Source organism: Mesoplodon mirus (genome assembly GCF_964341445.2).
Source record: "Mesoplodon mirus genome assembly, chromosome: X".
NCBI classification, from domain to species: domain Eukaryota; kingdom Metazoa; phylum Chordata; class Mammalia; order Artiodactyla; family Ziphiidae; genus Mesoplodon; species Mesoplodon mirus.
The window spans coordinates 57,356,570-57,379,138 of record NC_138981.1 but is presented as its reverse complement, the minus strand read 5'-3'; the positions used below and the strand labels follow the sequence as shown (position 1 = coordinate 57,379,138).

Here is a 22,569-nt window from a genome sequence, read left to right as displayed (position 1 = left end):
GGGAGCATCCTCTCCCTTCACTCTGGATGGCAGGGGGAAGAAGACAAGCTTGGGAATCTGGGCGGAAGTTCTAGCTCCACTGCTTGCTTGCTGTGGACCCCAGGGCAAGTTTCCTTGCCTCTCAGACTCTCAGATCTCCATCCAGGGAAAGGGGATGCTAACGTTGCACAGGGGACTTTTGAGGTTAAAGGATATCCTGCGTGGGAAATACATGGCACAGGGCCTGGTATAGAGTCAGCGCTCAGTATCCACGTGCTCACTCCTCGGTGGCAGAAGTTTGATGCCATCCTCACTCACTCTTCCCCAGGTTTCTTTAAGCTCCAGGGACCCTTTCCATCCTTACAGCCCCCATCTCATGTTCTCTCATGTCTTCCTGCTCCTACACACAAATACTTAACTGCATTCAGCACACACTCCCTGAGCTCCCTGACACTGGCTCTTCTAGACCAGATCCGGTGCTGGCCACTGGGGCTACAGAGATGCCTCTCACCTAGTCCCTGTCCTGGATGTCGTAACCTAGATGAGGAGATGAGCTTGCACGTTTTATGTGACAAAATTCCACTCAAAAAGTACTTCATGGGCTTCCCTGGTGGCACAGTGGTTGAGAGTCCGCCTGCTGATGCAGGGGACACGGGTTCGTGCCCCGGTCCGGGAAGATCCCACATGCCGCAGAGCGGATGGGCCCGTGAGCCATGGCCACTGAGCCTGCGCATCCGGAGACTGTGCTCCGCAACGGGAGAGGCCACAACAGTGAGAGGCCCGCGTACCGCAAAAAGAAAAAAAAAGTACTTCATGAGCTCAGGGGCAGGTTGGTTGGGAGAGGCTGGCTGAGCCTGGAAGGGGGCAAACCTAGTTGGTGGGGCATCTTGTAGGGCAAGGGCTTGGAGTAAAGGAGGCTACACAATAAACTGTGGTAACATGCTCCCTTTCTGCCTAGGACTGTACTGGGCACTGTGCTTGGTATGTGGGTTCCTCGCAACACCCTAGAGAGGTAGGCATTCCTGTACCCATTTTATAGATGAGAAAACTGAGGCTCAGAAAGTCAAGTTCACACTGCCAAGAAGTGGCAGAACCAGGACTTGAACCCACTTCTGTGTCTCCAGATGCCTTCCCTGGGCCTCCCTTCCTCCTCGAGCTGGGCACTATGAAGGACTCAGTGGTGAACCCCACCAGGATCCTGATCCCAGGTGCTCCCAAACTACTGGGCATACTGGCAATGTGACTGGTGCCCAAAACACCCTAAGAGGAGGCATCAGCAAGATGGAGGTCTTTTAGATGCAAAGGGCAATGACAACTCAGAGGAGGGATAGAACAAACCTTGCTGGAAGTTTTGGGAATGACTTCATGGTGGAGACATATTGGAATTGAGTATTATTGCCAGACTGGTGAGGTTGGACGGTGATAGCACTTTGCGATAATCAACCTACCTTGCTAAGTAATTCACACGTCTCTCCGAACCTCATTTTAGTTATGTATGGGGAAACTGGGGCCCTGAAAGTTTAAATAACTTGCCCACAGCCCCACAGCTAACAACTGCCAGAGCTGAGACTTGAACCCGGGTCCTCTGAGTCCAAGACGGTCCTACTTCCACTCCTGGCAAAGGGAACTAAGGGAGCACGCCTGGGACACAGCCGGAGAACAGAGGGTAAGGGGGAAGAAACTTGGTGGACAGGTCAAGGCTGCATTGTGGGGGGAGGGGAAGTGGAAGCATTGACAGTTTTTGAGTCAGAAAGACAGGGTGACACTCGACTTTAGAAAGATTGACCTGGTACTGGGTATAGGTGGGAAAGGGTGGCAGAGGAGAGACAAGAGATGAGGGCCTCTCCCGAATATCCAGGTGGAAAGGAATGCAATGTGAACTGGGCTCCTGCAGACATTGGGGCAGGGGCTGGAAGGGGGGACACCGTGCAAGGAGACTCAAGAAGACGTGGCTACTTCCTCATTAGGCCCACGTAATCTGGCCCTACCACTCTGACCCCATCTTCTCCCACTCTCCCCTGCTCCCTGCACCCTAGCCACTCTGACCTGGGAATGCCAACTTTGTCTCCACCTTAAGGTCATTATACTTGCTCAGTATTTCTTCTGCCCAGAACTCTTTACCTTAGATCTTTGCATAGCCCATTCATTTTCCCCAGGTCTTGGCTTCCATGTAACCTGCTTAGAAAGGCTGTCTGTGACCACCCTACTGGAGTAAGTGCTCAGTCACTACTACCTCAGCCTGCTTTATTGCCTTCATCACCCTTATAATAGCTGAAGTTAGCTTGTGTGTTTATCATCCACCTCCCTCCACTCACCCATCTACTAGAATGTGCACTAAAGGCAGGTGAGAATCTTATCAGTCTTGTTCACTGATGTATTCTCTGTGCCTCAGCAGAGTCTGGCATAAAACAGACATTCCACAACTACTGGTTGAGTAGCAGAACGGGTGAGAATTTGAATGGATGGATGGATGGATGCATTGGTTGAGAAAGAAGGAGGGATCATGGATGATCTGGGGATCTGAGCTGTGCAGCCAGGAAGATAACATGTACCACGAATTGAGACACAGCAGGCAGCAGGGAGAAGACTGTGTGTGGGAAGATGGTGAGTTTGGCTTGGGCCTGTTAAGTTGGATATGCAGGTGGGGCCTCCAGGTGCAGAGGTCCGTTCATGCAGTGATAAATACTGGCCAGAGCCAAAGGAAGTGATGGGGATCTTGGTAGTGACGGGGCGGGGGACGGCATCTGCACAGAGGTATAAACTGAAACAATGGATGTCAGCGAGGTCCCTAATGAGCAAGGTGAGGCAGAGAGGACGGGATAAGAAAGGAAGGCTTTAAGACTAAAGATAAGGCCATGGGGCCAAATTCTCAAGGAGGAAGTACAGTGAAAACCAATCAGTAGTTAGGATGTAAAGAGGTCATAGGATATTTAGAGCCTGGTGAAGAGGTAGGTGTGTCCAGAATGGCGAAAGCCGAAGTTGTGGTGGTCTGGGAGCCAAAAGGGTAGGTAGGACCTTGGTGCAAATCAGCAAATGATATGCATATGCACCCCACTCCCACCCACCTAAGTCCAAGCCTTCCACGGAGTCTGGCAGGGAGGCCGCGGGGCAGGGGAGACAACCATTTATTCATGTCCGCCATGTCCTAGGCACTGTGTAGCCATATTCACAAGCACTGGCTCATTTAACCCTGATGACACCCTTGCAAGGTACAAACAATCACTAGCTTTATCTTCTGTGAGGCAAACCAAATCAGAAATGTTACATGTGCCACTTAAGGTCACAGAGCCAGATGATGATATAGCTAGTTCTGAGCCTGGGTTTGTCTACCATCTACCCTCAGCCACTCTGGCAACAGGGCTCTGGAGACTAGAAAATAACAGATTGATGCTCGTGGACAGATTGTTCAGTTCCCGTGTGGGATTCACCCACAGCCTGGTTTCACTGGATCAGGGGAAGCATAAGAGTAGAACGTACAGGCAATGGGGTTGGGAATTTGAGGGTGAGAATTCTCTGGCACCAGGGAAAGGCCAACTCAAGGTGGAACAAGGTACAAGACTGAGGGTTAGAAATGGCCATGGGTGGTGCCTGCCATGTGTGGGACTGAGCGGCCTGGGCGGCCTCATCACCATGATACCCACTCCGATGTCTATAAGCCATGGCAGTCCATTCACAGACTGCATGGTGGGCCAGGCAGAGATGCCAGGATGGAGGGATGGAAGCCTCTGCTTTATGCAGGGGGGTAACACTGCATAAAGGCCCAGAGAAGCTCCCCTGCTTGGTACGACCTCTCCTAAAATGCCAAACATAGAGGGGCCACACTGGGCAACTGGTTCAGGGCCTCAGAGTCCAGAGCTGAAACACGTGGAATTCTCTGGCCCTTCCAAGAACCTCCTCCATAACTCTTTTCTGTCTCCTGGCATTTTCATGCCACCCATGAACAGCATGCTCAACCGTATCTTCTGTACCATCACCACGGCCTCCTTCCATGACCAGGTGGGGCAGTACCTGTGCCAGAAGTTCCCCTGGCTGCCTGCCTTGAAAAGTACTGGCTCGAGCTTCACGCCGGTGTGCCCTAACACTAGAGCTGCTTGAGTGATCTCCCATCCTACATCACACACGGGGTGCCTTCATTGTTTTCCCAAACTCAAGGGGCTGACAGGTTCTCTGCTCCACCTCCCTCCCTTCTAGGTTTAGCCAAGACCCCCAGGCAGCAGCAGTGAGGAAAGGCCAAAGGCATGTAGGTACAGCTGAACCCAGAAGAAGAGATTGGAAGAAGGTGACAGAGAAATGGGACTTGATAGACACCGAGTGTAAGTGCTGAACACTTACTGAGCCAGACTTGTGATGAGGTGATCACCGGACTGCTTGGCCCAAGAGGAAGCTGAGGTTCAGAGAAAGAGGAGGAACAGGACTTGTTTACCCCAGGCTACTCAACAGCACCCAAAGGATGCAAACAGATTGATTGCAAAGCCTGTACTCTCTCTCTAGCTGCCCCTCGGAGCTTGGGGATTTTATGGCTACAGCAATGTGGCAAAGAAAGCAGGAAGTCTATATGAGGGGCCTCTCTTTGCCAGCCACTGGAGCCAGACCAGGGGCTGCCTTGAGGCACTGAGACCTGTATCAGGCTGGCTTATGGGTAGAACAGGGTCCCCAAGCCTCTTGAGACTGGGTCTCCACTCTTCATCCTTCAGCTTGAGCCATGTGCAGCAGGGGAAGAAAGGACAGCATAGCAAAGGCATCCCTCCATAGGGCTATCGTCAGGACGCATGAGGTCATGTTGGGGGCTGCTCAGATAGGGGACATGGTCAGGTCAGGGAACAGGGTTTGCGGCCTCTGCCCAAGCCCTGGCTTCTCAGAATCCTGCCTCTCCCAGCCCCAATCATCTCCCGCAGAGAAAGGCTGAGGCCCTTCCCCATTTCTCCTGCGGCCTCCCTCAAGTCCTACGTTGGTAACGCTCACAACCTCTGACCCTAACACCGAAACTGCATTGTAATTTGCCCCTTGTCCCTGGACCATCGTCTCAGCAAAGACAACCACACAGACACAGTGCATCTGTAGGAATGCTTTATTGTTCCACTGGGGGGGTCACATGGACCATGCTCTCCACCTCCCCTGTCTCATCTTAAGGGCCCTTCCCGCCGAGGCTTTCCAGACCCCTGCCCCCACCCAACAGATTATGGTACACTCATAGAATACGTGTGTGTGTGTGTGTGCGTGTGTGTATATATAGATGTGTGTGTGTGTATATATGTATCTATATATACACAAATACATTTTTTATATTCTGACTGTACAGTATTTACAGGTACAAATAAAATAGATAGATAGGTTTAAACATTACAACTGACTGGCTGGAACCCATCCCACTCCAGTTTATTCAGCCAAAAATGATAATAAAGCACCAGCTGGCGTCTGGCATTTGACTCTGCACGTGAACCAAGATGGTTGGTGGGTGGGAGAGGTCAGGTTCGGATCAAGCCCCAGCAGGCTGAGATGACATTATGCACTTCCATCTGACTGGCTGGCTGCTTGAACCAGGGGCCAGGTCTCTGCTGGAGGAAGGGACTGTCATATCAGCCTGCTACCGCAGGCAGGAAGAGCAGGAAAAGCGACGCGGACACAGATAGTGTCTCCTCACCACCATCTGCTTTTGCTCCGCCCGTGTGGTGGGAGCGAGGCTGTTTACCCTCTAGACATGGCAGCGCGTGGCCAATGGCTACACAGGACCCCAGGGAGTGGCAGATCAAGTATGGGGCCCGAGTCAGGGGAGATTGGTTCATTGGTCTCTTGAGATCTGAGAAAGGAAGGTTCCCCCCACTCTCACATCCCAAGCTATCCCAAATCGTCATGTCACCTACTGGGACCCATCAGTGCCCCCTCTTTAAATCAGCCTCATAAAAATCAACATCATATTTACACAGATCAACCAGCTCATGGGGGCTGGGGCTGCCCTGTGCTCTGCCCTGTGCCTATCCACTCCAGTCCGAATTCTCTGCAAAAACCAGTTTAGGACCAATTTGGGGCCCAAAGGCACTACCAGAACCTCCTGTCCAAACTCAAAGGAACCCTAGCACCAAACAGGATGGCTTGGCCTTTCAGAATGGCAGAGAGCTAGGAGCACACACTACTCTCTGCCTTCTCACCCTGCAGGCGGAGGAGCTGGGAAGGCTTCAGGCTGATTGGTGGCTCCTTGCACTTGAAGGGCAGTAGCCATCTTCCTGCTCCAAAAGTGACTCCTCTCTCTCGGGAGGGCAGAGCACAGGTTTGGGGGTGGAGGTGGAGTGGAGACAGGACACTGAAATTCTCTTTTCCTTCCCTGTACACATGGAGGAGCTTCGGGAAGTAAGGGCGACCGCATGGCCTTGCCTCTACCCTTGGAAGCAGCATCCATCTGGGGGCGGCTCTGCTCTCATTCCCCCTCACTGCGTTGGTGCCAGGGGGCCTGAGTGGTGCCACTCTGGGACAAGGCCAAGGCTCACAACTTTGTCTCAGGGCCAGCTGCCTGCAGGGTCGGGAAGGAGTCCCGGATCTTTGCCACCTCCATGGCACACAGGTGCCCGAAGACTTTGTTGTACCAGTCAGGAGAACGGCCCCTGGGAAAGTAGAAGCAGGAAGCCATGAGCCGCGGGTTCTTCCCTGGAGCCCTTGCCAGGGACAAGGAAGACAGGACTTGCTCCCCAGGATCAGGGGCATGGGGTAGAGGTGGGGGGGGCGCGCAGGGCTGAGGTGGCCTGGTACCTGAGGTCAGCGCGGCAGATGTGAGTGAGCCGGGAGCGGCCCAGGCCGCAAGGTTCCATGAGGTACTGGGAAGTGAGCATCAGGGCCCGCACCCCCGACTCCGGCACGGGTTGCTCAGGATCCAGGGACTGAGAGACGAGGAGGCAACCCCCACGGGGCAGGTCAGAGCGCCACATCCTGTGGGGAAGTGACACACACATTCAGCTTCCTGGCGCCGGTTCCCACCCCACCTCCCCAGTCCCCCAAGTACAGCAGGGTGACAGCTCAAGCCCCTCACCGGAGCACCACAAAGTCACGGCAGGGATGGGGTGCCATGCTGTCGGTGACGTAGTGGTACAGCTCCACACCCGGCGTCAGGGCTTCCAACACCTGGGCCCGCAGAAGGTCCTCGTCCCAGAGGGCCCTCTCCCGCAGGACACGGTGTAGCACCACGGCCGGAGGGGCAGCCACTTCTGTGGATGCCTTCCACACACACAGCGGGTGCCCGTCCGGTGCCTGCGAGCCACAGGAGTGGGGATGGGGGAAGCTGTCAGGGCTGGAGAACTCCCAATCCACCCCTGGGCCCCGGCCTGCCCTCACTCCAGCCCCCAACAAGGGAAGGCGGCAGGACTACTCCGCTAACCCCAGCCAGATCCAGACAGGCCAGCCCTGTGCTCCCTGTCCTCTTTCTCCTTTCCAGATTTCTGCTCCTCCGCCTGCTCAAGAGCACAAAGAGATGACAGGACACACATTCTCTGAGGCCTACTAGGCTCTACCGAGCAATGGGCACAGCGCTTGGGATTTCTGGAACTGAATATGGGGGTCTTCCTCAAGGAACTCCCCATCTAGTGTGGGAAGCGGAACACGTGCATGGCCACAGAAGCTGCCACTTCCTGAGCCTTTTGCATGTGCCAGGCCCTGTGCAAGCTTCTCACCCTGACCCTGTAAGGAAGCTTTTACTACGACCGGTTTATCCGTGGCAAACCTTGGGCTTGTAGTGTTACTTATAATCAGAATCCGAGAAAGAACGCAGCTAGTGCCAAGAGAAGGACAGAGAGAAGTCACCTCCAGCCTGGGCTATGACTGGAGGCTCTGAATGGAGGAGGGGCATAGCAAGCTGGGGCTGAAAATGGCTGAGGAAACATAATGCCTGGGGCAGGTCCAGGCAGGAGGACAGCAGAGGCAGAAGCACAAAGGTGGAAACGTGAGGAGCTCAGCGTGACTGCAGTGCAGGTAGGGATGGCAGGTGAGGCTCTAAAAGTAGTGACATGTCTGGAGTGGGCTTTTGGGAAGATAATTCCGGCAGGTGCTCCCTGAGGGAGGGCCCTGCTCTCATTTGCTTCTCACTTCCTTAAGGTCCTCGCTCTGCTGGCTGACATTCTCCAAGTATCAGGCGGAAGCACAGCGAGACAGGCGGGGGCAGCTCCTTCCCTGAGGATCCCTGCACACAGCCTGCACTCTGCCCTCTCCCGGCCCCATGGTCACCCTGGGCAGTGTGGCCCTCACCTTCTTGCAAGCCAGCTCCGTGTGCTGGGGCCCTGGCACACTCATCCAGCCCTTGAAGCGCTCAGCGGCATCGCGCAGCAGCTCCTGGACGCTCTCTTCCATGTAGAGGCTCAGGCTCATGCCAGAAGCTCGGGCCTGCCGCAGCTCAGCCAGGGCTGGGCCCGGAGGGCTGAGCTCAGCTGCACTGTAGGAGCCACACAGTTGTAGCACCATGTCCTGGGGCACCTGGGAGAGCACACACACACCAGGCTGGGGGCCATGGGAAGCAGCAGAGTCAGGGACGCCCAGTCCCAGAGCCTACGGGGTCTGCCAGGTTCATTTTAAGGGAGCGGAGAGACCTGGCTACTGCGGTGTGGTAGATGAAAAACTTTGTAGGGGGAGAGTTGAAAGTAGGACATTGAAGCATTATGTGTCAAGATGCGCCCTATCCCTGACTTAGGGCACCATGGTCAGGCATGTTGGTTCTGCCGGGTCTGGGAAGTAGGCACCATGGCCTAGAGTGACTCACCTGGAAAAGTTTCTTGCAGTCACTGATCATGTGTGATAGGCCCTGGGTGGCAGCCATGTTCTCACTCAAGTCCTTAGGGCCTGGCCGGCCAACCAGGCTGCGTTTGCTCTTGATCCTGGAGGGAAGGGCCAGGAAGAGAGGATGGCACGAGGGCACAAGCCAAGCTCCCCAGAAGCCTGTTTGCCAGTCCTGAACACAAAACAACCTGCTGCCCTTTTGAAGACCCTGCTTCACAGCATCCAACCAGCCCAGGGCCCCTGAGGAGTCAGGCTGGCCCCTTGTGGTGATGCCTGGGAACTGCAGTGCCAATCATCCAGGGCCAAAAAGCCAATGGGGTCCAAACCCTTCCTGCTTGGCCCTGCCATGCCTTGCCCTGTTTCACCTGGGGGAGGGGTTATCCTTCTTGGAGACGTTGAGGTGGAAGATGGAAGGTGCCAGGCACACAGCCAGGTTACCAGCTGTCATCTGGTTTTCCTCAGCAGAGGCAATGTCGCTTAGGAAATAGAGCAGGGTCTGTAGCACCTCTCGGTTCTCATCGGGGAGCAGCAAGGTGGCGGCTTGCGCGGCTGCCAACCATTGATCCTTGGGGAGGACTGTGAGGAAGGCAGACAGAAGGGCTTCCTTATTCCCCAAGAGCCTCTGGCAGCAAGCTTCCTGCTTCCAGGAATGCAGAAGGCACAGTGGTCCCAAGGGGAAGTTGGTGAGGGGGAAGGTGGACTCTGGGAGGTCTCTGGGTGCTAGATCAAGCCTGGCTGTAATGTGAAGCATGAGCTTGGGGAAGTCCCTGCCATTCCTCAGGGCCTCAGTCCATACAATGGGTTTGGGGAATGGAATGTGGTCTCTCCAACTCGGCATAGTAAATCTTCCACTGAGCTCATGGGTGCAGCTACACTTGCCTGCACAAGGTTTATCCTCCACAAGCCCTAGGATTCAGGGAGGCCAAGAACCTGGCAGGTTACTGAGGATAGGTGCAGGCGACTCACGCTGGTAGATCTGTAGGAAAGTGGTAGTGAGCTTGCTGGTGAAGATTGGCTCAGGCAGGTCCCGGAAATACTGCTTCAGCAGGTCAGCCACATCATAGGCAGACTGGCCCTCGTAGCAGACGTTGTCGGGGGAGGTCTCATTCATTTGACGCAGGTTCTGGATCCTGGACTTCACCCCGGATTTGCGGAAGATGCCCACCTGGCCCATGCAGGAGAGGGAGAGAGGGAGACATGCAGGGGTGGGAGGGAGACTGTGAGGCCAGCCCTAGACCGTGTGTTAGGAGTGTAGGCCACCCCAGAGACATCCAAGCCTGGCAAGCTTCCTGCTGGGCAGGGTAGGAGAGAAATGGCAAAACCAAAGAGAAGGGTTTTTATAGCCTTGGGGCCAAGGAGAAAGGTGGCTTTAGTGGAGATGAGTAGGAAAACGAGGACCTAGGCTAACGCAGGCTCCTGGAAGGTGGGGGCTAATGCGCCTGGGCCAGAAAAAAAGCTGGCACAGAGCCGGGCAGAAGGGAGCTTTGGGTCCATCCTTGTTGGGGCTTCCTGAGGATAGGAAAAGTTTCTGGTGGGCTAGCCCAACCCAGGGGGAAGGCCAGAGAAGCTCCCCTCCCTAATCCCTCAGCCTTGGACTTCCTTCCCATCACCATCTCTCTTTGTGCTCCCCAGAAGGCCTCACCTGGTCCAGGCACTGGCTACGCAGGTAGCGCATGGCTTGCTGAATGCTCTGGGGTAGTGGCTGGCCTGTGCGCTGCACATGGATGAGGGGCGGCACCCCAAACACATGCTGACCCCGGTAGTCCGGTGTCTTGTTCCTCTTCATGAACTTGGGCACTGACCTGTTTGGGGGAGGGACAAAAGATCAGGAACAAGGATGGGGTAGGCCCAGACACAGCTTGGAGACTCTGTCTGCAGTCTTGGGGGACTCAGGTGTGGGTGAGCAGGGTAAGAAACATGCCATCTCCCCGGAGGCAACATTCATTGAGCACCTGCTCTGGGCCCAGTCCTAGGGAGTCCCAGAGGAACACAGGGAGCTCTCAATCTGGTCAAGGAGCTGACTGCATGGACAGGCAGTGACAATACATGTGGCCAGGAGTGGGCCAAGAACTTAGGGGAAGACCCATGAGGGAGGGGAATTGTATGTACCTAGGGGGTCAGGGAAGGCTTCAGAGAGAAGGTGGAAATTCAGCTGGCTCTTAAGGGATGGGTAGGCCTTGTCCAAGAGGATAAATGGGAAAAAGACGTTCCAGGCAGAGAGAACAGCATGGGCAAAGGCAAAGAGGCAGGAACAAGAGCGTGGTGCATTCAGAGAAGGGCGACTAGTCTGCTGGCCTGTCTGGTGGTGTTGCTTGGGTATGGCAGACCAAAGAGCCTGACAGATGAGGCGGGGTTGGAACGTGAAAGGATCATGATGGGAAGGAAACTGGACCATATTCTCTGGCAATGGGGAGCCACAGGAAGGTATCTGTCAGGAGAGTGACCACCAAAGATGCATATTAGGACAATCTCCCTGGTGGCAGCATGGAAATTGGGATGGAGGAGGTATAGCTGGGGGGCCTGGGGTCCCGACCCCCACCCCACCCCTCCTCATTCATGGCACACACTCATGTGAATCCCATGTGCATCTCCCACAGACATACATTTGTCACCCAGAGCCACGCTGACCTCTCCAGCCTCCTGGCGCATCCCACCACTCCACTGGCCTAGGGGCTCCACCTGCCTGCACCCACCTACTGAGGGTGACCCTCCCAGGGCCCTGGAGTGGGGGCAGAGAGGGATCCAGGACTTGGATGAGCAGCTTGGCGCCCACCATGGCCCAGGACTCACCAGACCCAGCCCTGTTTGTGGGGGACAGTGTACTTCTCCATGAAGGCGGTGAGCCGCAGCAGTGAGCCCTTGTGCAAGAGGTGGATCTGGCTGGCAAACTGCCGGTTGATCTCCAGCGACTCCGAGTTGAGGCTGGGCCGGTGGGAGTTCTGGAAGCTGTGCCAACGGAGCTTCCTGGTGAGGGGTGACGGGGTAGAGAAGGCCAGAGGAGCAGGTTTCAGTAAACCTTAGTAAAATTGTGTTCTTCTGGTCTTCTTATTTTCCCCCAAAAGAAAAAATATACAAGGAGAAGGGACCACGGTCAGCATTGATGCTGGGCCCCAGGGTGGAGAAAGCTTAGTCTTGGTTTCCAGGGCTGCACGGCGGCCAGATGCTGTCAGGAAGGGTGGCACAGAGCTCAGGCCCATCTAGTGCCAGCAAACAGTATCAGTCCCCCTTCCTTTCAAGACTGCAGTGGAGGGGCTGCTCTGAGAAGCCCAGAATAGTGAAGGTGGGGATCAGAGACCATCTCCTGTGATGCCCTGGATTTACACATGGGGCAACTGAGACCCAAAAGGAGCCACAGTTTGCGCAAGGCCATAGCAGAGGCAGGTCCTGAACCTCACATTCCAGATTCCTGATCCCATTACTCTTTCTATTTCTCTTCTGGGACTGGATGCCAGCTGGCAATCACCCAGCCCCTAAGAACTTGCCCCTGCGCCTTGTGATGAAGAAATTGGCTTGGGGGAGTGAGGAGGGAAAGAGGAAGGGAAGAGAGAAATGGGGTAGGGGAAGAGATGAAGGGAGGGAGAGGGACAGGGAGATGGGGGAAAGAGAGAGAGGGGGACAACAGAAGCCCTGCCCCACCCCTACCCTGAACTCCCACCTGCAGGGTCTGGTAAGTGAGGCCCCAACACCTGAATCTCGTCGTTCACGGGGTGCTGATGCCTGGAGTCCAGCCGGGGACCCTGTGGCCTCAGTCTCGTTTGTGGAGTTCCCGCTGCTGTCCAGCTCACTGGAGGAGGCCACAGTGTCAGAAATGGAGTGTCCTTCTTCCACAGACAGACTGGAGGCAGAAGTGGGTTCCCCGCCTGAATGTGCATCCTGCTCATGATCCTGGGCCAAGCCGGGGGCCCCAGCCTCTGCCAGTGCCAGGAGCTCAGCCTCAGCTGGGGCCTGAGCCTGAGCCGGGACTCCTGGCTGGACATCCGCCTGGCCCAGGGCTGAGGACTCCCTGAGGGCTGGAGCCTCTCCCTGGGCCCGAGCCTCATCGGTCTGGCCTTCCACTCCACTGGTGGCTATTTCTACTGATGAAGCGGCTTCCTCCTCTTCTTCCTCTTCCTTATCTCCAGGCTCCAGGTCTGGGTATATGGCCTGAGACCAGAGCTCCACCCGCTGCTGCAGCCCCCACACGTGCTGGAGGATGTCATCCAGGTGAGTGTAGCTGTCCCCACCCTCCTCCTCCTCTTCAGCCTTGGCACCAGCCAGGACAGGCTCAGCTGGGTACAGCTCAGGCATGTTGTCATAGGTGCTGGCGTGGCTGCCCGTGGAGCCACAGGAGCCCCGGCGCCCTTCATAGCCCCAGCAGCTACCTGGCTGTTGATCTGCCAGGTGGTGTCCATCCTCAGGGCACAGGCTCTCAATGGACAGGGAGCGAGGGAATGTGCCTGGTTTGTGGTCCCTGGGCACGTGCACCAGGCAGTCACCCCAGTGTGCACGCTGAGGATGCTGGAATGTGGCCACAGGCCAGGCCTCCCAGGCCCTCTGGGTCTCAGTGCCACTGCCACTGGCTGAGGTGGCTGCCCGGTTCTTGGCCCTGTAGAGGAAGCCACGGCGACTTCGGAAAGAGGCGGCTTTGGTGGCCTTCTCCAAGGTGGCTGAGCTACGCTCTGGCTCTACTTGCCGGCTGCCACCCTTTTCCTTCCGCCTCAGAGACTCGAGGTGCTTGAGGAAGCTCCGGGAACGGTGCTTCTTGGCTTTGTCCTGTGGAGTCTTCTGGTCCTGAGTGGGGCTGAGAAAGGGCCGGCCACTTGGGCTGGGAGCACAGCCTAGCAAGGGCAGGTCCACTGGCTCAGGTGGTAGGCTCACAGTGATGGCTGGCAGGGAGGTGGCACTAAGCTCAGTGAGGACGCTCTCACAGCTGGAGGTCACTGGCAGGCCAGGGCTCGGTGGGGCCAGCAGGTCAGAGGAGCCCACATGAGACCAGCGCTTACTTTCTCGCTGGAAGGCCCAGTGGTTGCTGATGGTACAATGCTCTTCCTCCTCTGAGTCTTCATTCTGGGAAGGGTGCCACAGGGTGGGGTCAGAGGTGTCCAGCCCACGAGCCCTTGCTTGGGCTCCGCTCTCTGCCTCCAAACTCTTGGGGGACTTTGGGGCAAAGGGCCCTGCTCTCTGGCTGAGAACACATCCTAGGAGGGGAGAACTGGCTCTGGGATTGCCAGAAGAAGCTAGGAGTCATGGAGGAAGCCCAGATGGAGGGTAGTGGTCATCTGATCAATCAAATTCCTCCCCATTTTACAGATAGGGAAACCCAAACAAATGAGAAGCCACTTGCCCAAGGTCATACAATGTCTGCAGTAAGTTGGTGACAGAGCCAGGGTTATAATATAATTATATTATTATATTATATTATAATATTATTATTATAAATTATATTATTATAATTATATTATAATATAATCCAAGCATCTTGACCTCCTGTTCTCAGCAGCCTCCCAGTGAATCTGTAGCCTATACTCTTAGATTAGAATCCCAGAATGGCAGAGCTAGAAAGGATATTTTAGATTTTCTAATTTGCAAAGTGGGGAAACTGAGGACCAGAGAGGGGAAGAGGCTTGTCCAAGGTCACTGAAAAGTCAGTGCAAAGCTGGGACCAGCCGCCAGGTGTCTCCTGCTTCCCGGGCCAGTGCTCTGGCAACTTGGAGATGGCAGGACTCTGGTAGAAAAAGCTCCAGAGAAAAGCCACAAAGCCTGACCCCAGGGAAAGATGGGTTCATCCGGCCCACATTCCAGGGCTACATGCAGACCGAGAGCCCTCTCCATTTCTACAATCCCAGATTGGCGGAGTCAGAAAGGCCTTTGGAGGCTATTAATGCCACCCCCAATTCACTGCAGAGATGGAGAAAATGAGGCTCAGTGGGGTAAGACCCTGTGGGGTGAGGTTGCGATCCTGACTTCTAAGACCATACAGGCCATGATTTTCCATCACATTACTCTGTCTCTGCTCCCTAGTCAAGGAATTTTTGCCATCACAGGGCAGTGTAGGCAGATGGATTTCCCTGAGGGACGGCCATCACTAGGTCAGGTTATTAGTAAGTCCAGGAGGGAGGGGTGGGCTGAGGGGGGTGGGTAAGGCTGCGGGCCAAGGTGCTTGTTCTCACACCCCAACTTTGAGACCAGGCTCACCAAAACCCAACAGCCTCATACAGCCCCCTACACCCCACTCTCAGGCTGGAGCAAGGCACCGCTCCAGACAGCCCAGACTCATAGGACACTGGAGCTAGTTTCATAAGTGGTTTTTGTTTGACCTGGATTCCCCATGGTACCTCAAGACCACAGAGCCTACTCCTGTCCTGACTCACCTGCTTGCATTGAAAATGAACCTCCAGTTTCATCGAGGCACAACTGTTCAAGGTCATCAGCCTCCTGCAAGGAAACAAAGCAGGGTTCACTCAAGGGTCCCAAGCCCCAGAGCCTGCAGGGCATAGCCTGCCAAGACACTCCCAAGATGCCACCCACTGCTTTGCGTGCCCAAGACATCAAAACTTCTCCCAAGTCCCCGTGTTCATGAAGGTTTCAGTGCCAGGCATGATGCTGTGGAGATTATGGGGCTCTGCCCTCTTGGAACATACAGATGTGGAAAAATCCACTACAGAGATGGGACATGTTCAGAAACAGAGTAGAAAGAAGGCACAGCAGGCACACAGGGGGTGGGACAAGGAACTTCCATGAAGGCAGGGGAATGCGGTCAGGGAAGACTTGCTGGAGAACAGAAATAGGATTCAGAGGGAGAGAGAAACAGGGACTCATATACCAGGCTTCGATAAGAGCCTGTGACAATGTAGAGAGGGAAACGGTCAATAAACAGACCACTGTGTATGTGAGGGGAGGGCTGAGGCTGATAAGGTCAGTCAAAGCCAGGTTGCAAAAGGCCTCAGGTGTCAGGCTGAAAACGCTCTGGACTTCTCCCTGTGGACAGCGCGACATTTGAAGAAGAGGAACACCCACTGGGAAGCTGACTCTGGTGTCTATAGGGACGTTGGATCAGAGCAAGGAGGGGAATGCAGAGCTGGAAGGCAGGAAGGCCAGTTAGGAGGATGAATCTAAGAAGTCGTGGTTTGGCCTCAAACAAGTAGACAGGGGACAAATCAGAGGAACGTTTGGAGGCTCTAACTGAAGGGAAAAAAGAATCAAGGCTAGACCCTGGCTTTCTAGTGCCTGGGTGGGTGAGGATGTCACAGACACAGCAGACAGAGTGAACAGCGCTGACTGCAGCAGATGAGCTTTGTTAATAGTCCTTTTTCCCATGAGGAAGCCCCAAGCCAGGCCCTTGACCTCCCAGGTCTGGCCCTTAGCACCCCTACCTGCACAAGGCCCCCAAAGAGTCCTCGTCCAGAAAACCGTGGTCCTTCTTCACAGAGCCAATATCCACAGGAAACGAACCTTCTGTATGCCAGAGAAAAGCCAAGATGAGTCGAGGGTGGCAGGTTAGAAACTCAGTGCCAGCGACCCTTGAGCGAGAAGAAGGGGGCCCAGGAAGTGGGGAGGCAGGCAGGCGAGAGCTGAGCAGGAGAAAGGCTGCAGCAAAGGAGGGGCCCAGGGAGCTCATGGTTGGCCGTTGGGGGAAGGTCAAGGAAAGGATAGGAGGGTCAGCCTGGACAAGAGGACCCATCAGTCAGTTTTGGCAGGTCCATGGGGGAAGGCAGGCTCGAGGCCCTGAGTGGCTGCCAAGAGCCCATGTGAGCTCCTCCAGTCCCCTCTGCATCTTGGGCTGCTCAGACAGGGAACCTCTTCCCTGACCCAAGGTGAACCGGGGAGACCAGGGAGAGAGGAAGGACAGTGTGCATGTGCAGCCAAACAACAACTCGCTTCGCCTACTTCTCAGAGCAAGGGCACCCACTCCCTGGGGTCTGGGAAGAGGAAGGGAAAGAGGAAGGAGTGGGGGAAGAGGAAGGAGCATCCCCGAATCCCACACCTCTCTGCCTTACTGGTAAAACAAGCCCATGGACTCATTTACTATTATTAATTGAGCATCGACTTTGTGCCAGGCACTGGGGACACAACAGTGAATGAGACTAAAATGATCCAAGCCTACATGGAGTTTACGTTGTCACAGGGGCAACAGACAGTGAACAATATGTGAGAGAAACAAACTATGCAGTTATAAATGCTAGCAAAGACATGAGCCAGGGTGACGGGGTAAAGAGAGGCCTTGCTAAGGTGGTGACTTCTGAGCTGAGCCCTGAAGAGCGAGAAGGGGCCAGCCGTGCAAAGAGCCTGGGAGAAAGTCCCAGGCAGGACCCAAACTAAGGCTCCAAGGAGGGCTAGAGCCTGGTGTGAGCAAGTGGTAGAAAGGAGCCCAGAGAGTAGTGAGCAAAGCAGAGAGAAGTATGTGGAAGCTGGGTGATGCAGTCTCGTCGGCGGGAACAAAGTGCTGACGCTCACTTCATCCTGGGTGTGCTATGAAGCCAGCGGAGGAGTAACACAGAGCAGAGTAAGGGTCCCTCCAGCTGCTGTGCATTCAGAGTTGAGGACGGAGCTCAGAAAGGAGGCTGCGGCACTAGGCCAGGCGAGCGGGTCACACCGATGTGGCAGTGAAGGTGGTAGGAAGGGGATGGATTCAAGATAGATTCTGGAGGGAGAAGGGACTTGCTGGAGGGTTAGATATGCGGACAAAGGAAAGGAGGAATGGGGGATGATGCCTGGATGTGGGGCTTAAGTGGTGGTGGTGCCATCAGGTGGTGCCATCTGAGACGTCTGTCAGACAGCTAAGCAGAGATACTGAATTCGGAGTTGAAGAGATGAATCTGGAGCTTGGGACTGAGGTCTGGACAGAGAGGCATTGGGGAGTCATCAGAATATACATGGTACTTGGACAAGGTTCTCCTGGGAGAGAAACGTCGAGCGAGAAGAGGGGCCAGGATGGAGCCCTGGGACACCCTAACAACTAGGAGCAGTTAGAGGAAGCCGAGTCAGCTAAGGAGACTGAGAGTGGCAGCCAGAGAGACAGCCAGGAGAAGAGGACATTCTAGGAGCTGAAGTGAGTGGCCAACTGTGTTGAATGCTATTGAGAGACTAAGTCGGGACTGAGAAGTGACCGCTGAATTTGACCACATGGAGATCTCTGGTGAGCTTGACAAGGGCTGTTTTGTTGGCCAGGTAGGGATGAAGCCAGTGTACAGTGGGGGTGTGGGAAGAAGAGGGGAACTGAAAACAGCAAGTATGAACAACTCTAGAGAAAAACAGAAAAATGAAGGAAAGCAAAGAAATAAGGCCATGGGGAGGGAAGGTGAAAGCAGGGCTGCCAGGGTGCACCCTCCATGTTGCATCTATGTAAATAGGGTTCTCAGAAACAGTACAAAGCAGATGTGGTGGTACAAAGCAGCGGCCCGGCTTGAGACAGGATACTTTAACACATGGGTGACTGCAGAGCTTGTGAGAGCTGATGAGCGTGCAGGAGAGAGGACAGGATGGTGCAGGAGAGAGGACAGGATGGTGCAGGAGAGAGGACAGGATGGTGCAGGAGAGAGGTTGCAACTACGGGAGCAGGGCCAGGGTACGCAGCTTTTTGTGTGGTTGAAGAAAAGATCTGAGGGACCCCATTTTCCAGCTGAAAAATGGAGGGATAAGGCAAGTTTGGGGGTGGGGGAGGGGGAGCCACTGAGTGGCCTTACCTTCAAAAAGCTGAGCATACTGAGGGAATCCTGTCGCTCGGAGCCATCTGCATGCGTTTTTGGCCTCAGCTTCTAAAACAGATGAGGGGGAGAGAGACAGAGAAAGGAGATTAGGGGGAGCTGGCGCCAAGCCACCCTGGTGTGCGCCCCTGCACCTCCAGTAGGGAGGTACCTATAGCTCTGGTGACCTAGAAATGACAACAAAGGCACAACCGGGCTGGCACATTCACTCCATGTCACAGCTAGGACTTCCCCCTATGCTCCCCAAACCCTACTCCCGGGATGTGCTGGGACACCTCTCTTATGCTTCATTACCTGCCTGTCCCAATCCCCGTCCCACTCTCCCACCCCTGCCCAAGAACAGGACCACCAGCAGCAGCAACTCCCAGGAACATCTGGGGTCAAGGAATACTGCCAGGGGAAGAAACCACGGCTGTGTCTTCACCTCCCACCACCGCCGGGGAGCTACCCACTTCCATGACCCAGGTAGACCATCCTAGTACAGCTAGGGATACACAATGTTCAACAGCTATTATTCTCTTTCCTATCATCATACCTAACATTCCCCAGCATTCTGATAAGCAAATCTCATTTAACACACACCATAAGCTGTGCAGATTTTAATATGCCCATTTTACATATCTCCAAACAGGCTCAGAAAGGAAGGGCTCGTCTACAAGTCTCGCACTTGACAAAGCAGAGTGCAGGGGCTGGAGTCCAAGCTCAGCCTGACTCCTGCTCAGGGTTCTCACCCCTTCTAACATGGCAGCTTCCCCAGTGCGCTCCCTCCCCCACCATTCACCAAGTCCCAGCCCTCCCTCCCCACGGGGCCTCCCAGGACTGTTCCGGCACTCTCCCGTGGCTTGGCCTCTTTGTGGCACAACTCAATGCTGCTTGCCAAGCTGACAGTGCTGGCCTATGGGAGTCTTGGAGGGCAATGGCTGGGTTAGCTTTCCACCTCTGCTCTGACAGTGCCTGGCACAGAGTTGGGCACCCCTGCCAGCCTCAGTGGAGACTTGCAGCTGGACTGAAGCCACAAAGGAAGTCCTCCTGGCCATGGTAGGCTGAGTACCTGCAGCAGAGCCCTGGGACTGCCCAGTTCCCTATGCAGGTGGTGCCAGGAAGCAGTGGGGCTGGGAACATGGGACCTGGCATTGTGGTTGGGGGCACAGAGAGGCTGCTGGCTCAGCTGAGCTTCTCTGCCCACGGAGTCCTGCCCCCAACATTTCTTCTCCTTCCTTAGTGCCTGTGACCAGGAGACTCCAAGGAGACTGGGCGGGGGGGTTTCTCCAAGACAGGAAGAGATCTCTCCCCAGTGTTCTCCCACAAGGAAACCCAAGATGAGATTCTGGTAGCCAGGAATCATAAGTTAAAGGAGAAAAATGTATTTCAGAGATGCTAGGTGGGTAGACAAGGGAGGGAACGGTGTGGGAAGGTGGAAGTCGGTCAGAAGAAATAACAGGCTCCTCAAGGGTCGCACACTAATGAGGATTCGATGGGGAGAAGAGAAGGCTCTGAAGCTTCTGGAGCCCCTGAGGGCTTTGGGGGCAAACGGGTGGGGCGGGGATGAACACTTGTGCATTTCTGAAAGCATGTGCGTTGGTCGCTGCTGTCCCAGCATCTGTCTCTGCATGTAACTGTAGCCAAGTTTGCTCATGTCCATGATCCACATAGATCAGCATGGGACCATGAACCTGTGCACACTCCCCCACAGGCCCCTCGGTCTGTGCATGCACCTGCACCTGCATCTGTGTGCGCATGTGTGTGTTTTATGTCACTACAACCTTCTAACCTATGATAGAAATCTAGGAATCACCAGGACCTCTGAGAGGTACTGCAAAGTGTTTGCTCCCGCAGAGCCCAGCTAGCAATACCTCAGCCCCTCTGGCAGGGGGCAACGCAAGCCCAGGAAATGATCCAGGTCTCTAGGCCAGTGATGATCTCGGGATGTGGTCAAAGTAGCCCAAAGGGACTTCACACCAGCCCAGGCAGCATTTGAGGGACATGGTTTTGCTGCTAGGACAGTTGAGCCGGCTGCCACAGCCACTTCCCTGTCTCCTGCTCCTACCATTCCCCCCCCCCCCGGGGAAAAGGCCCATCCCTGTCCTCAGAGCCCCTCCAGGCAACCAGCTCTGCTTTCCTGTCATTAGGACAAAGGGGAGGTGCCAAAGGAAGGACCAGGTCCGAGTTTCCAGGAAGGCAGGCGCAGAAGGAGACAGTGACCTCAAAAGGGCCACAGGTCTAGAATGGCCACCCAAGGCAGAGGAGCCAGTCCCCAGGAACAGGTCTGCATGTCAAGAACACACCCTTGAAGACTACTGCAGCCCTCGGTCACTCGTGGCTAGAGGCAGAACAAGGAGGAGGAGGGGGAGGAGAGGGGAATCTGACAGCCCTTCCTGAGCCTGGAGGTGGCGGAAGAGTGCAGTGATGAAGTCCTGATCTTACACATCTGTGCCTCCTGCCTGAGTCACAAGTCCCGTGGGAGAGGGGCAGGCTGCCCACTCCCTTAATGCTCGGCAGCGGCCCTGGCCAGGGTTGGCGGGAAGGGGACCAGCTCACTCAGGTGGGTGCCCAGTTTTTTCATTCCTATGTAGAGGCCTCTAGCCCCTGCTATTCAAAGCGTGATCCCTGGACCAGCAGCAGTGGTATCACTTGGGAGCTTGTTAGAAAGGCAGAATCCCAGGCCTACTGAATCAGAATCTACATTTAACTAGGTCCTCAGATGATCTGCATGCACATTAAAGTTTGAGAAGCGCTGGCATAAATCACCTAGCTCAGGGCTTTTCACCCTTGGATGCACGTTAGAGTCAGCTAGGAAGCTTTGTAAAAATACCAATCCCCTGGGGCCCCATCCCCGGAGGCCCGTTTAATTGATCTGTGGTGAGACTCTCCAAATCAGTATTTTGTAAAAGATATAGTATGGACTGGAAAGGGCCCAAGGGACTTTACCAAGTCACAGAGTTTAAGTGTCACAACTGAGACTACCACCCTGATCTTTTAATTCCAGGTCCAGCGCTCTTTCCACTGGATTATGGCACCTTCCTTCAGATGCCAGATAAACAAAGGGCTTAGACTCAAAGGAAGCAACTCCAGGCCCCCAAGCTTTTTTCTGCCCCTTCTGGTCTAGTGGAGTTACAAGTCTGAGTTCCAATCCTGGTTAGTCACTAGCTCTCTGACTTTGGGCAAGTTGTTTAACCTCTCTATGACTCAGTATTCTCCTCTGTAAAATGAGAATAATAGAATCCACTTCTAATAGCTACTGAGAACATTAAATAAAATACCAGAGAGTAAAAGCACCTGGCACATTGTACCAAGCATTCATCAGAGAGTTCCTTCCCCACACTGACTGAAGGGTCCCAAGGAAAAAGAGAAAATGGGAGAAAGAGACTCAGCTAGTGTTCTCTTCTGGGTCTGGAAAGTGGCTGCATCTATATCTCTGTCAGAATTGGAGCCAGATGGCTCAAGGAAGTGAGATTAAGAGGCAGAAGTTTCAAAGAGGCCACAATAGCTCCAAAAGACAAAGGAGCCAAGGAGTTAGAAGCAGGGCTCCGAATGAATCCCCAGCAGCCCTCCGTGGCAGGAATCTGGAGAATGTAATGGGTTATTACCCAACAGGATGTCAGGGACATTGGTTCCTGACAATACACCACCTCGTGGAAGGCTGAGAGGCCCTGAGGCTCCCTCCCAGATGGAGCAGTCAAGGACATAGGTCTTGGTGATTAAGGGCTGAGCTAAGGTGCTTTGCTTTGTCCCTCCCGCCCATCCCAGCCTGCCCAGGCCGGGGCCAGGAGTGACCACCTACGCCCAGGAGAGTCAATCCACCTGGGGCTGGGGCCCAGGCAGCCCAGACTGAGGATTGCCTTATGTGCCTGGCGGGAAGAGTGACACTGGGCAGGCTGAGGCGAGCGATGGAGGAATGTCTGTGGCCCCTGGTCCTGCCTCTGTGTCCAGATGTGCAGATTCCAGCCGTTTCAACCACTATGTCCTGCAGGCCATGTGCTGGCCAAGGCTAGGGTGATATGCCAGGACAGGTCAGGGACAGCACTCAGCTGGATTCCACTGAGATTTAACCCCAGACTCTCTCCCTGCGGAGGAGCCCAACTGATCCCCTTAAGGGTTGGGGGAGACAACATACTAGAAAGCTCCAGAGTCAAATCAGGCCTCAGGGCCACACCCA

The 22,569-nt window shown here is 54.8% G+C and overlaps 1 protein-coding gene across 4 annotated transcripts in view; it reads right to left on the bottom strand.

Annotated features, from left to right (window-relative positions):
* Positions 1 to 5,040: 5,040 nt before the first annotated feature.
* STARD8 (StAR related lipid transfer domain containing 8) overlaps positions 5,041 to 22,569 on the bottom strand; it is a 71,380-nt gene continuing 53,851 nt past the window's right edge. For all 4 annotated transcript variants that reach the window (XM_082609029.1, XM_082609030.1, XM_082609028.1 and 1 more), the window contains 13 exons: positions 18,393 to 18,464; positions 16,083 to 16,164; positions 15,081 to 15,144; positions 12,386 to 13,776; positions 11,521 to 11,694; positions 10,373 to 10,532; positions 9,697 to 9,895; positions 9,096 to 9,306; positions 8,714 to 8,828; positions 8,206 to 8,430; positions 6,998 to 7,215; positions 6,721 to 6,897; positions 5,041 to 6,575 (listed from right to left, as the gene is read on the bottom strand). In XM_082609029.1, the coding sequence (XP_082465155.1) occupies positions 6,458 to 6,575; positions 6,721 to 6,897; positions 6,998 to 7,215; positions 8,206 to 8,430; positions 8,714 to 8,828; positions 9,096 to 9,306; positions 9,697 to 9,895; positions 10,373 to 10,532; positions 11,521 to 11,694; positions 12,386 to 13,776; positions 15,081 to 15,144; positions 16,083 to 16,164; positions 18,393 to 18,464 (3,206 nt within the window). In that variant the 3' untranslated portion in view covers positions 5,041 to 6,457. The remainder of the gene's footprint in view (positions 6,576 to 6,720; positions 6,898 to 6,997; positions 7,216 to 8,205; positions 8,431 to 8,713; positions 8,829 to 9,095; positions 9,307 to 9,696; positions 9,896 to 10,372; positions 10,533 to 11,520; positions 11,695 to 12,385; positions 13,777 to 15,080; positions 15,145 to 16,082; positions 16,165 to 18,392; positions 18,465 to 22,569) is intronic.